This window comes from Astyanax mexicanus, chromosome 2 (assembly GCF_023375975.1).
Source record: "Astyanax mexicanus isolate ESR-SI-001 chromosome 2, AstMex3_surface, whole genome shotgun sequence".
NCBI classification, from domain to species: Eukaryota; Metazoa; Chordata; class Actinopteri; order Characiformes; family Acestrorhamphidae; genus Astyanax; species Astyanax mexicanus.
Genome location: NC_064409.1, coordinates 3,902,624 through 3,917,130, shown reverse-complemented (window position 1 = coordinate 3,917,130; position 14,507 = coordinate 3,902,624). Strand labels below are relative to the sequence as shown.

General features: G+C 39.3%; 1 protein-coding gene across 5 annotated transcripts in view; it reads right to left on the bottom strand.

Annotated features, from left to right (window-relative positions):
- The window catches only part of chchd3a (coiled-coil-helix-coiled-coil-helix domain containing 3a), a 116,267-nt gene extending 105,042 nt beyond the window's left edge, over positions 1–11,225 (bottom strand). For 2 of the 5 annotated variants that reach the window (XM_049475008.1, XM_049475009.1), the window contains exons 1-3: positions 10,962–11,225; positions 8,671–8,878; positions 8,236–8,415 (exon numbers count right to left, since the gene is read on the bottom strand). In XM_049475008.1, coding sequence (XP_049330965.1) covers positions 8,236–8,415; positions 8,671–8,878; positions 10,962–11,042 — 469 coding nt within the window. In that variant the 5' untranslated portion in view covers positions 11,043–11,225. The remainder of the gene's footprint in view (positions 1–8,235; positions 8,416–8,670; positions 8,879–10,961) is intronic. The other 3 variants (XM_049475010.1, XM_049475011.1, XM_049475012.1) reach the window with 3 other exon arrangements.
- Between the last annotated feature and the right edge of the window lie 3,282 nt (positions 11,226–14,507).

The window sequence follows — 14,507 nt, the reverse complement described above, 5'->3', positions numbered from 1 at the left end:
CGAATCACGTTCTCACCACAAGCAAACTGCACTACGCGTACAAACAAACCCAAGTCCGTTTTGACCAGAGAAAATAGTGCTGGTGTAAAAACGCCCTTAGTCTTTTATAAAACATATGGTGTTTGGACACTTTGAGAAACATACAAGATTAACTGAGTGTAAAGTCGACTCATTAAGTGAATCAGCTCACAATTCGAGTGCAAATTCGAATTAATGATCCAAGACCTTGTTTAGAAGCTGAGGCATTGATATCAAGCTCTGAGCTGATGTGAACAGCTGTGGGGAAACTCAGAAACGACACAGAGCTCTCTTTAGACACTGGATTATACTTTAGAACTGAAAGTGTTGTGCTGATGTGTTGAGGCATTTTTGAGTTATTAAGCTATAGCCCTATCTGGACGGAATTCGTTTCTCAGGGGGTCCTGGGTTAATTTTTTCTTTTATGGGGGGGGGGTCCTCTGTGATTTTATTACCATCCAGAACAACCATGTATGGGTTTTTCTCAGACAGCCTGAATTACCTACTGTTTTTCGCTGAACTCCATGGTCCTCCAGTAATTTTATTCCTGTCCGGATGGACATCTCCAAGTTTCACCTACTCACGTTTAATAAAATAGCTATTTGCTCACTGCCATGCACCGTAATTACACTTCGGGCATATGTTTTCACCGAGATCCATGTAAAACACAACAGCGAGAGGAAATGGAGGAGCTACTGAACGCAATGTCATGTGACCAAAAAAGCCTAAAAACTTACTGTTCCTCCTGTTGTTTCAATTGCAGTGCTAGTGCTGAGCAATATGGGAAAAATCATATATCACGATATGGAACTGTTTGTATCACGATAACAATATATATCATGATATACCACATTTACGTATGTTTTTAGTTATTCTCGCGAAAATTATGACGAAATAATATCATTGCTTACTTTTTCAAACTTTATTTCAAAGTGACTTTAAACCAAACAAATGAGAATTACTACCTTTTAGTGCAGCAATATATATGTATTAAATGAAAACAGATGAGGTAGATGCAGTAGCTAATTTTTTCAAGAGAACTCATGAGTTTAATAATGTAATGCATGCTGCAAACCGGCGTGTCCATCACAAAACGACATTATGAAACTTTTTTGCGAAGATTACTTTATTATCACTTATATAGAAAAGAGTTTATGCAAAGTGACCTCGCTAATACATTTCATCGTAGCCTACTTTATATATGTGTATGAATAATTGATGAAATTACTGTAGAAACGATAGGGACGATAGAAGGTAAGTAGCAAGATAGACACTTTTCTATCGTCCCCATGATATTTATCGTCATATCGCACAGCACTATGCAGTGCGGATACAAGAGTTTTATCCCCCTGAGAAACTATTTTTTTGAGATTTACAATTAAATAAGCAATACCTCAAAAAAAATTAGTAATCAAATTACTTGAATTAGCTTAAATTACTTGAGAAATAGTTTCACCCCTACTGAGGGAGTAAGCAACAGATGCTGAAGGCTTTCTAATAGGAGAAGATCCCTAATCAGACCTACTCTAAAGCATGACTCATCAGACAGTATTAACTGCTCTAAGGTCTTCTGTGCTCGTTAGCTAAACCAGGGTGTTTTCAACACTGGCAGGTTTTCAGAAAACTTCTAAATGGCAGGCCTGTCACAAAGCCTCACTTTGTGAAGCTAATGATGCACAGTTTTGGACAGTGGTCAGAGAGGTTTAAGCTGACTTCTGTGGTCATCATTACTTTTGTTATTTAACTCCTCGAGGAACTGCACCGTTTAATTAACTCTGCACCTTCACTCGGCTGCCGCCTCCAACTTCCCTTCCCTGACAAAAGCTTCTCTGTGTTTGAAATCCTCATACTCATTATTTTACAATCGTTTTCTGGCTGCAGCTCGATCATCAAACTACTGGAGCTCTTTCACAATTCAGTACACGTGTTCGATCACTAACCACGTTTTAAACACACTACTGCTGGTGTTTTTCATTTAGAGATTAAAGTGAATTTTAAATGCATTCTGTTTATTTACTAAACTCTACTGTAGAACAAGCTCTTAATAAAATATTACATTATTTTACATTATTCTACCCAACCACAGTATGAGTCAAGGTGATTACTATAGTATTACAGGACAGTCGCAACAATGTTGCTTAGTATTTGCTAGGCAGTTGCAATGGCATCCCAAGTGGTTGCTATAGTATTCAAGTTGGCTGATGTGGTATTTCTAAGTTAAGATAGTATTCCAGGTGACTGCTGTGGTATTCAAGTTGGCTGATGTGGTGTTCCTAGGTGGTTGCTATAGTATTAAAGTTGGCTGATGTAGTGATCATAAGTGGTTGCAATTTAATTGCTATTTGCAAGTTGGTTGCAGTGGTGTTCCTAAGTGGTTGTGATGGTATCTCAGGTGGTTTCTATTAAGTTGCTAAGTGGTTCTACAATATGCAAGCTGGTTGCAGTGGTGTTCCTGAGTGGTTGTAATGGTACCTCAAGTGGTTGCAATAAAGTTGCTTAGTGGTTGATATGGCACACAGGTTGGTTGATGTGGTGTTCCTAAGTGGTTGCCAGGTAGTGGCAATTAAGTTGTTAGTGGTTCTACAATATGCAAGTTGGTTGCAGTGGTGTTCCTAATTGGTTGTGAAGGTATCTCAGGTGGTTGCTATGAAGTAGCTAAGTTGTTGCTATGGTACTTGAATTGGTTGATGTGGTGTTCCTAGTTGGTTTCAATGAAGTTGGTAAGTGGTTGCTATGGTATGCGAGTAAATGATGTGGTGGTGTGCCTAAGTGGTTTCTAGAAAGTTGCTAAGTTGTTGCTGCGGCATTAAAGTTTATTGCCATGAAGTTGCAAAGTTGTTGCTGCAGCATTAAAGTTGGTTGCTGTGGTGTTCTTAAATTGTTGCAATGAACCTGCTAAGTTGTTGCTATGTTATTCGAGTTGGTTAATGTGGTGTTACTAAGTGTTTCTATGAAGTTGCTAAGCTGTTGCTATGGTATTCAAGTTGGTTAATGCGGTGCTGTTGCTAAGTAGTTTCTATGAAGCTGCTAAGTTGTTGATATGGAATTAAAGTTAGTCGCCGTGGCAATCCTAAATTGTTGTTATAAAACTGCTAAGTGGTTCTATGGTATTCACGTTGGTTGTCGTGGTGTTTCTAAGTGTTTACAATGACTTTTAAGACGTTTTTTGTGGTGTTCCTAAGTGGTTGTGATGATATCGCAGGTGGTTGCTATTAAGTTGCTAAGTGGTTGCTATAGTATTTAAGTTGGTTGCTGTGGTATTTCTAAGTAGACACTAAATGTTGCTACAGTTTGGCAAAGTAATCATTTTGCGGCCCATTAATTCCTATAGGAAGAAATCCATTGCTATGCACAAATGATGCATCAGATTAAAAAAAAACCTGCATCAAATGAAAAAGTGAGGGTTGATATATCAAAACTTCAACATAAAACGATGATTTAAATCAGATGACAATATAGCTGCACATCAACTTGCAATGCACAGCATCAACAGAGATGTTAAAGTAACATTTATCATGTAGGAAGCATGAACCAACTAATTAACCAACCAATAAAAAAAACAGCAGACAAAAAAAACAATAATATGCCAGGGGCTAAACTCTGAATATACTCGTAAAGGCAGTTGTTGCAGCAAGTTATCAGCATAAATACCACCCACACAGTAGACCTGAAACCACAGCCAATACATTTCAGCTTAACCAAACCAACAAATCTGAAAGCACAAGCCCATAATATTAAGATACAAAATCACAGACCTCAAGTTTTTCGCTACGACTGGAAAGAAGTGATACACAGGGGCCTCATGTACTAAAGTTGTAAGAAAAATAGCATAGGCCATATTTCATGCTCACTTCAGGTGCACATTTGTTTCTAATGTGTTTTAGTCAGTAAAATTGGAATTAATACAATGATAGCAAGACATTATGGGTTAAAATCAGTCAGTTACTCAGACAATTTCATTGGTTTACTGAAATAATAAATAAATAATCCTTTATCAGGGTGTATTCACTTAGCCTGGATTATATTAGCATGTATTTATACTAGCTAAATTTTGCAGTGGACGATCTATACGTTGGAAAAGGCAGTTTTGGCCTTACTAAAAAAAGATATTGCCAATGGCTGAATTTGTCGAGAGCTTATTTTCCGTGACTATTCAAATTTTTTGGCCTAAGATTTGTGTTTATTGTTTATCCCAGAGGACAGAGAACGTATTAAAACATTTTTTGCCTCTACCTCAGACATAAAAAACCTTGAATTTGGAATCTGTAAAGTTCCTGGCTCTGCCATTTTCCTAATAAGAGCATTCCAAGGCCTGTTTATACTAATTAGTAGGGGTGTCACGATTCTCTAAACCCTCGATTCGATTTTATTTCCGATTTGAGGGTCACGATTCGATTCGATTCTCGATTTTCTTTTTTATTATATTTTACATTTTATTATTTTATGCCTCATAAAATTTTAATAATATATTATTTATTATTATTATTATTATTATTATTATTATTATTATTATTATTATTTATTAAGATATATATGTAATGCCATCTAGTGACTTTTTTTGGTAGCAACAGTGTGCACTATTAAAACTGCAACGTGCAACATAAAATAAAAAAAAATAAAAAAAAGGAACAATTAAAGCCTTAACAAACTGAACTCTATCCTACTATAACAGTTAAACATGAAAAATAAGACTCGGTCCCTGAGAATTACAAGTTTTTTTTCTTTAAGAAAGATATATTATTAACTTTATCTGAGAGAAAGATGTTTTTTTAATTCAAATGAAGCAACAGGTGTAGTCAATCATAAGTTTAAGATTTTTAATCCACCTCACTGTGATCTATAGTCAGCGTTCTCAAGTCACACTGACACACGCATTTCAGCGAGTTCACACGCACCCCCCCCCCACACACACACACACACACAGAAAACTAAACCTGCGCGCACAACGCCCGCCCCCCCTCGCCCCGTTGGATAGATAAAAACCAGTGATCACACTCCCGCCGACACTCAAAACTTGAAAGCCCTGTTTTCAGTTTCAGTTTCTCTGTTCTCTGCCTCTCACACAGCAGAACTGAGGGCGGGGCTGCGCTCATGCAGCGGCTCTCTCTATTGAAATGAATAGGATGCGCTGTATTGGTGCTGCGCCATTCGCTGTGTGCGCGGGAGGGATCGTCGATACTCTTTTTGACTTCGATACACAATACCATGACCTCATTTCGATCGATTTCGATAAAATATCGAGATCGTGACACCCCTACTAATTAGCATATTATAATCTGCATAATTGAAGGAGGGAACAAGTTGGAGTGTTGTGCTTGTGCATGTGTCTCAATTTGAAACTGATTGTGATTTACTAATGGAAAGAGAGTGTGTATGGGATTCTACCCATATTCGCAACATTTTAGTGAGAATCCCATGTAAGTCTTGGTACATGAGGCCCCAGGCGATTTGTGCTTTACTACGCTGTTCAATGCAAGGTTTGAACATATGAAAAACATGAGAAAAAGATAAATGTGTGAGTTCTGCACACGAACACAGAAAAGAAACTCAAGCACCAGCCTTGACTACAGATTTGCAGTTCAGACAGGAGCTCACTTACTGACATATTGAAAGCCAGTTCACGGCTGGATAAACAGCCATTCAAAAAGGCCTCAATTCCACCAAATTACATTGATTTTGAATCAAGAAACTTTTAACGTTTCCAACCGCATTCACACCTTTCCAACAAAGGGCAATTATGGCACATTGGAGGCAGAGCAGGCCTAAATGGAATTCCTAATTACAGCATCAATTCATTAACACCATTACAAGAATGAATCGTTTCATTAGCAGCCTGGTGATAGCTATAAATCATAATATGAAGAGCCCAGATCTGTGCTTCATTTCCCAAAGAAAGGCTGAACTTTAGAAGGGGAAAATAAAACAGATTAGGCTGTATGGTAATCTAATCTTTGGAAATCCATTATGTAATAGGTCTGGATTTGTCTCATACATGCAACAGCACTAGAGGTCGGTGACAATGGATTTCAGGTCTAACTTCAAGCTGTCCAACTCTAATGCTGAACTGATGCCAAATCCCTGGTCACGGCTAATAGCTTTCTTGTTTAAGTGCAATACTATGTGTTTAAATGATTGCAGAATGCAGACACCCCTTGTAACAAATGCATTAAGTTTGCCACTTTAAGTTACACCTACACTGCTGTGAAGTGTACACATGCACCTACACAGCTTGTCTAGTCCCTGTAGTGAAGTATTGCCAACAGATAAGGGCTCACTGGGGCAGAAAAACATGAAGCTACTAGCACTATGCCTTATGCCAAGTGTGGACTAGAGGACTCACATATGCTTTAATTTGGCTAAAAAGGAATCATCTCTTTAGTGCAATGCACCAAAATGTAATAGAAACCCTATCCTGTACAGTAGAGAGAATTGCTTCTGAACATAGACTGTGTATAGCTGGACAGAGCATCGTCTCTTAAAAGTGAAGCCACCACAGGTCGGGCGCCCCCTGCTGTTCGGCTGCAGAAAGCTGTGTAACTCCACCCATCCCCATAGGTTTCAATGGCAAAACAGACAACTTTCAATCACGTTTTTTTCTAATATACTGTAATTCTACCTCCTTTATTTAAATGCAGCAGCTAGTGTAACCTCTTCTTATATTGTCAAATTTTTATATCCCCACAGAATTCGGTTTTTAAAACTTTATTCGGCTCTATTCAAAAAAGGTGTGGTTATGGTAAAAGGGCTGCTTGTGGGCGGGACCAATAACAGACCGTCAGCTCCGCTCCGCTCCGCTCTGCAGTCTGTGACCGCGAGGCAGCCCTCAGGGGCGGGGTTATTTAAATGAGTAGGCTGTCTCTCCACAGTCTTTCTCCCTCCTCTGGTCTCTACTGCGCAGACTCTGGTCTCTGAATCGCCAAAATGGCGGAAGATTTTGGCTTCATTTTCATTGAATGAATGGGAACGGCGACACGGCGTCCATCTTTATATACAGTCTATGCTTCTGAAAAATATGCATCTAATGAAACAATGCATGAGCAGATTTCACAATAACTTTTGTCCACAAAGTGCTGATGGTTTTTCTGTACATGCACACACACTCTTACCCCACTTACCCCAGAAAATGGAAAGCACTAAAAACCCTACTACCTCACTGGACTCTATTGCACACTGTGTAATAGAGGTAATTACTACCTCACTGGTCTTTTTTGCACACTGCATAATGTGCACACTGTCTTGTTATTTATTATTCTTTGTCTGTATTGTGTTGTATTGTCTGTCTGCACTTTTGTACTGTTGCACTATTGTTCTGTCTACACTGTGTTTATGTGCACCATGGTCCCTGGAGGAACGTTGTTTCGTTTCACTGTGTACTCTCTATATAGCTGAAATGACAATAAAAACCACTTTGACTTTGACTTTGAAGTGCATTCTTATTAAAAGGGACAAATTTTAGCTCTTTTCACAGAAGTCAGAATAGACCTATTGTCTATACAAAATATGTTAATGCACAAAATCACTCTTACGTTAAGATAAATATCTCACCAGCTCTATTCTTACCAGTTTCATTCTTTTTTTAGAATCAGCGTTCAAGGACTCTGTCACTTTTATGCAAACAAGCTGTTGCCGGCCATGCCCCATATTTACTCTGAGCATTTACCACACATTAGTGTTGCTACTCTCAACTGCAATGAAAGAACAACTCAGTATTTGAAAGTATTTACTTACATCTCCCTCATCTGCTGACTCGCCAGAGACAGTTGGTACAGATCCCTCCCTCAGAAGAAGTCTAGACTAATCCTGCTCTGAACTGTCTGAAGTTATTAACCAAAATTACTGGTTGACTGATGAGGGGTAGAGCCAGGGTGTTTTAATGCATTGAAACAGAATATAGAAGCATATGATTGCTGATTTAAAACTCTTTCAGCTGATTCACAGTTAACAAATCGATGGATTTTATAGTTAAGAAGTTAAGCAGTTAAGACACAAGCGGAAATACAAATGCATGCAAAAAAGTGAGTTTTTTATATGCCCCCTTTGAAGTTGCCATTAATTTTGTGCCTGTGTATATTATAATTAATTACTAAAGACATGAGTTAAAGGACATTGACCTTCAGACTAAACCCTCTGAAAGCCACAGTGCTTAAGCTAATTAACATAAAGCTTATATATATATGCATTTTTTTGCAGATGTGACAGAATATCAGTCCAACTCACCTGGCGGGAGTGGAGGTGGAGCAACAGGTTCCTTTACAGCAAGGGGAGCAACAGCTTCAGCAATGGAGATAGCAGGGGGAACTGATTCAGCTGGGGAACGGGGGGCAATTACTTCCACAGGTTGAGAAGCCGCAAGCTCAGAAGCGGGAGCGAGTGCAGGGGGAGGGGAGGCAACGGGCTCTGCAGGTATGGGAGAGGGGATTATTTCAGTTGTGGGATGGGATGCAATCGACTCAAAAGCAGAATGATCAGTGTGGGGAGGGGCACCAGCAGAATCAATGGAGGAAGGGGTAAAGATCTCAGTAGGAGCACAGGCAACAGGCTTGGAAAGAGGAGGGGTGTCAAAAGGTTTAAAGGAAGGGGGAGGGGCAAGTGGGTTAACAGGGGGAGGAGGCACAATAATCTCAGGTGCAGGAGGCGGAGCAATGGACTCACCTACAGGGGTTGATACAACAGGTGGAGGAGCTGCAGGGGGGGCCACTGGCTCAGTAGCCGGTGGAGGCTGAGGCACAGTGAATGGTTCTAGGAGGGGTTTAGGAGGGTCAAACCGTGTTGGTGGACTTTCGGGAGAAGGTGGAGGTGATTTTGCTTGTTTTTGGGGGGCAGCGGACTCCCTCATGCGATTGATGACATTCTCAGAGAGCTGAAAAGAAAAGAAAAAGTTTTAAATAAAATAAAATAAAAAACTAAAATGAAAAGTCATAAATGATGTCTGGCTGCTTCCTTTTAAAGGAAGGGGAGATGTTTACAAGGTGAGGAGCTTCAGATAACTGAATTTTGTTATTTATTTGTGATATCAGGCTGTAAACGAGTGATTTATAAGACTTATGTTTGGTTTAAAGTTTTGAGTTTTAAATCTGAGGGTTCAGTATTAAGAGTTAAGTGTTTATTGACGCACCACAGCCCTACCTGTTGCTGGCAGTGCTAAAGAGCTGAGATTTTTATTTGGAACAGATCAGTCTGTAATATAAACTTATCTAAGGTATAAAGGCTGCTGGCATTAGAAAGGGTAGTCCCTATTCATGTTTTGCTGAATTTAAATGTGTCCTTCCGCTTAAATTCACTTTTTCAAGTCAGTCAAGTCAAGTAGTTTTATTGTCAATACTGCATATGTACAAGACATACAGAGAATTGAAATTACGTTACTCTCCTTCCCAATTTTACAGCAAGTACAGAAACGCTGTTTCCTTGGGAGAGAGAGTAGCCGCTGCATGTGCATGTGCCGCCATCTTGATTTTATTTATTTCTTGTTCTTTGTGAAATACAATAAGTCTCTCTGAGTTGTTTATGATGATGCACATGAAACTCTTCCTCAACTTCCATGGTCTGCAGTAGCTAGTAAAAGAAAATATTGAGAAAAATGAGTCGATCAGGAAAAGCATCGTGTCTATGTCAACTCATGAATTAGTATTCAGGGTCTTGGCCACCTTGGCTTGCGACCGCCCACAGGCAGCGCTGGCACTGTCTTCAGACAGGAGCTTACAGCTCTAGAAACAGCATGGCAGTTTGTTACTGTGTTATTTGTGCAAATATCACACAAGTTTGTTATGCTTTTCCCAGCAATTCAATTCAGAGTTAAGGAATAAATGGTAAGAATTTATTTATGGAACACCACCAGCAAAGTACAATTGAGATAGACAGGTAGATGTATGTTTAGAACAGTTCACACTAGCTAAAAGTAAAAACCCACCCCAGGGTTTTGTTCAAACTGTAAGGACGGCTCTGTTGCGGCTCAGCCAACTATAGTGGTTTAGATAGGATCTCCAGTGGATAGAGACTCTAAGACTAGGGCAGTGTCTGAACTGCACTTAGCAGGGCATTATTACACATGTTGTAAAGTAACGTATGACATTGAAAAGACTGTTATTAGTGTAAAAATGTCTTTATTTTAAAACATTTTAACTATTGTCTGTCTCGCAGCCTCGTAGTGCTGTTAGCCAATCAGAGGTGATATGTTTGCATGTATGAATATATTAATGAGCAAGAGCAAGAGTATTTGAGAGTATATGCATTACAAGTAAGGTCTAGGGTTGTTTAATACAGTTTGTGCTGGGTTAGAGGGGGTTATCTGTATATCAGTTAGCAGTATAAAGAAGGGAGGAGATGAAGAGGAGAAGAAAAGGATAAAAAAGTGCAAAACAAACAAAATTAAACTATAAATTAAAATAAAAACTCTTCAAATTCGTGCCATTCTTATATTTTGTGGGGAAAATGTAATAGATACATATTATAATGTATTTAAATACAGATTTTTCTAGATCTAAATTTAACCCTGTGACCCTGACACTAAGTTAACGCCAAAGTTAATGTCAAAGTTGGCTAAGCTAACTATTAGCTATTTTGCTAACTAATAGTACTAAAGACATGTAGCTAAACACAGCAAAATATTAAAAAAATAACCCTTCAGGACACAATATCCACACTGACAAAGTGTTAACTAGCTAAATTAACTATAAACTGCTGCTTTTCTGTTAGATGGGGCTAGCGAATGACTTCCATTCAGCATTCAGAGGGCCAGCACTGTTGTTATCTTAGCTTAGCATAGCTTAGCTTAGCATAGCTCACTAACAAACAGGCTTTATATATGGTTATAATTCAATATAACAGCGCTGGGGAGCTAGTTCTCTGTGTGGTGGGCTGTTTTAATAATCGTTTTAGCTCCTGTCGCTCTCTCCCTGTCTGTCTCTCTCTCAGGCTGTCTATCTGTCTGTCTGTCTGTCACTCACCCTGATGCCCTTCACAATCGTTACGTTTTCATTCTCGTCTGACTCGAAGGACACGCGGCGCGTGCTGTTATTGGCTCCCATTTCTGACAGTGCAGAAACCCAGTAGCGGCAGCAGCAGCGGAGCAACAGAGCGCTCAGTTCACCCGCTCATAAACCCGTTCACTCCCGCAGGAACGTCTGCAGAACATGCGCGCGCCTCCCTGCGTGTTTCTCTGCGCCTGCACGCGCCTGCACGTTTGGGCCGCTGATGATGACACGCGCGCACGCTTCCGCCTGCAGCCCAACCCACCGTGTGTAGTGTGTGTGCAGGGTTGCCAGGTCCAACAACAACATGCATTCCAAACCAAACTCAGTCTAAAACTCGGCATTCCAAAGCTTAATCTAACCCAAAATACTGTATACAGTCGAGCCAAAAGTTTGGACACACCTTGTCTTTTTCAATGCATTTATGACTATTTACATTGTAGATTCTTACTGAAGGCATCAAAACTATGAATGAACACATGTTGAGTTTTATTTACTTAACAAAAAAATGAAATAACTTAAAACATGTTTTATATTCTAGTTTCTTCAAAATTTGCTCTGATTACTGCTTTGCACACTCTTGGCATCATTCTCTCAATGAGCTTCAAGAGGTGGTCACCTGAAATTCAAGATGGTTTTCCAACAGTCCTGAAGGAAGGAGTTCCCAGAGGTGTTTAAGCACTGGATTGGGTTCAGGTCCGGTCTTTATATATAATTAAGGCAAGCAGAAGAAGTTTCATACTGAAAAAAAATAATTGTAACTATTTTTCAGAGATCTTCAAAGTTTGAAACGGGTCAAATTGACCGGAACATAAAAAGAGGGTTAAGTCAAAAATCATACATAATATTGTAACATTAGTGTTTTATTTGTTATTTTATAACAGTTTTTAATTCCAGTCAAAAACATTTAATAGTTACATCATTACATCATATTGTTTCATCGCCTCTCTCTCTCTCTTTCTCTCTCTTTCTCTCTTGCACCCCTCCACTCCTGAATTTTCACCCTTGACTGGATTTTCAAACAAGCCCAATTTGGCGGGAAAATCGCAAACCTGGCAACTCTGAGTGTGTGTAACTACAGCCGGGAGAACCAATGGGCGTGGTAGATGGGCGGGGATACTGTCAATAATTTCGTGCATCAGCCATTGAAACAACAGCGATCTACTGTCAATCATTTCATGCATTGGCCAATCAAAAGTGTGAACTACCTGTCTGTCAGTTTGTGCATCAGCCAATGGTTTAAAGGTCTCATTCTGTGGTTTTTTCCATTAATTTTAAAATGTCTAAGTTGTGGTGTCTAGTATGAAAAAAGTGATCCAGGGATTCTGTATAATGTCCTTGCTCATTAATATTCATACAGGCAAACATAATCGCCTCTGATTGGCTAATAGCACTGCGGCACAAATAAAGACATTTTTATGCTAATAACAGTCTTTGCAATTTAATTTGTCAGAAGCAAATTGAACCATGCGGCACAGCAGCTGCTGGATTTGTGCTCAAACCATGTAAAAAAATATGGCTAACAGACAGTTAAACCACCTGTGTGAAACATTAAAGGGTTAACAGTTTAACAGTGTTTCTGAAGGGCCCAGTAAGCTGCACAGAGCTAGAGCTGCTGACAAGGGAGCTGTGTCTGACTCTAAAATTGTCATGAAATTAAGTCACATTTGTAGGTGAAATTAGGTGTTAAAACAACCTGTTACAATACAGCAGAATGCAGGAAACTGCATTTGATTAATTTAATAATCAATGGCAGCTTTTAAATAATCAATAAATCAATGACAGCTCTGTACCTCTATACTGCTTTTACAGATATTCATTTACACATGCGCATGTCTCTTATAGTGATGGATCAAAGAGCAAATAACACTTCTGACTGTAGGGGGAACCTATGCTGCTTTAAATCTGTGTAGCTGAAACTCTGTGTGAGATGAGAATGCTGAGAACATCATGCCCCTGCTGAGAACTGTCTAAATGGTTGGAGTCATCCAGTCAGATGAGTCATCTGGCCAGTCTGGTAGAAGTGCCATGTTTGCACACATGAAGTAGAACTACTGGAGATCAGATGCATTAAGTCATGTTGTGATATGTACTTCCCACATTTCTTATCATGGACGTGAAATTCAGCTTAACAGTGACCCATCAAACACAGAACACCAGACACCAGGCTGTATCATACATAAAGATTTCTTACTTTCTTAAGCTATTTGATGTGGAGAAAGTGACCTACAAGAAAACTCTATAATTTATTAGTAATATATAATATATTACACTGCCTGGCCAAAAAAATATGTCTTTACCTGGATTTAAGTAAGTAAATGATGTGGGGTTGGTTGGTTGATGCTGCAGTTGGTCTGCAGGTTTAGGTTCAGCAACAGTATGTGCTGAAAGAATGAGGTCAGCTGACTACCTGAATATACTGAATATTATAGACCAGGTTATTCCATCAATGGGTCCATTTTTTCTTTCCTGATGAACACGGCCATATTCCAAGATAACAATGCCAGGATTCATGGGTCTGGAATTGTGAAAGAGAGCATGGAGGTTCAGGGAGCATGAGATCATCATTTATCATTTTCACACATGGATTGAGAGAGAGTTCACCACGGAATCCAGACCTTAACCTCATTGAGAATCTTTGGGATGTGCTGGATGGAGAAGAGCTGCTTTGTGCAGTGGTCAGTGTCACGGATACCCAGGCAGGGAGACGGGGAGGCGGACACAAGTGCAGGTAAGAGCGATATAAATAATTTATTAAATAAATAACAAATAAACAATGAAACAAGAAACAAGTAAACACTTAACAAAGATAAACAAATAACCAAAAAAACAAAACAAACCAGTGAAACTAGAGAACATAAACTAAGCCAACAAGAGATAATAATAATAACAAAAATAAACAAGGAATACATATACAAGAAAATTAACGAGGAACAGAATAAGTACTAAACTAAATAAGGCAGGGATATATACAGGGAATATATTTACACAGCAAAAACAACAAGAAGCAAAAGACTAAGCAGGGAACTAGGGAGCGACGAATGAAACAATGGATAAAAATAGGAAACTAGAAATAAACAGAAAAACACAGAATAAGGAGCCAGGGAAACAAACTATGAATAAACACTGAACTAGGGCTATAGCAACACAGAAACGCGGAGAGACAGACAACAGTGGAAGGTGCAAAGACCGACGGAGACAAAGTGGCAGAGGAGGGCTATTTAAAGAAACAGGAAACACACTACACAGGAAATTTGGCAGTGTTAAATCAACACTGTTAGTGTTAAATTAACACTGAGAGTGTAAAGTTTAACACTAATAAGTGTTGATTTAACACTAACAGTGTTGATTTAACACTGCCAAATTTCCTGTGTATAATTAGAAACACCTGGGGAAGGGGCGGAGCTACAAATGAGACACAGGTGGAAAAGTACTGAGACGGGAGACACAGGGGAGCACAGGTCACGTGGGGAAGACACACAGAGACACGAGACGAGGCCAAGACGTGACAGTCAGACTCTA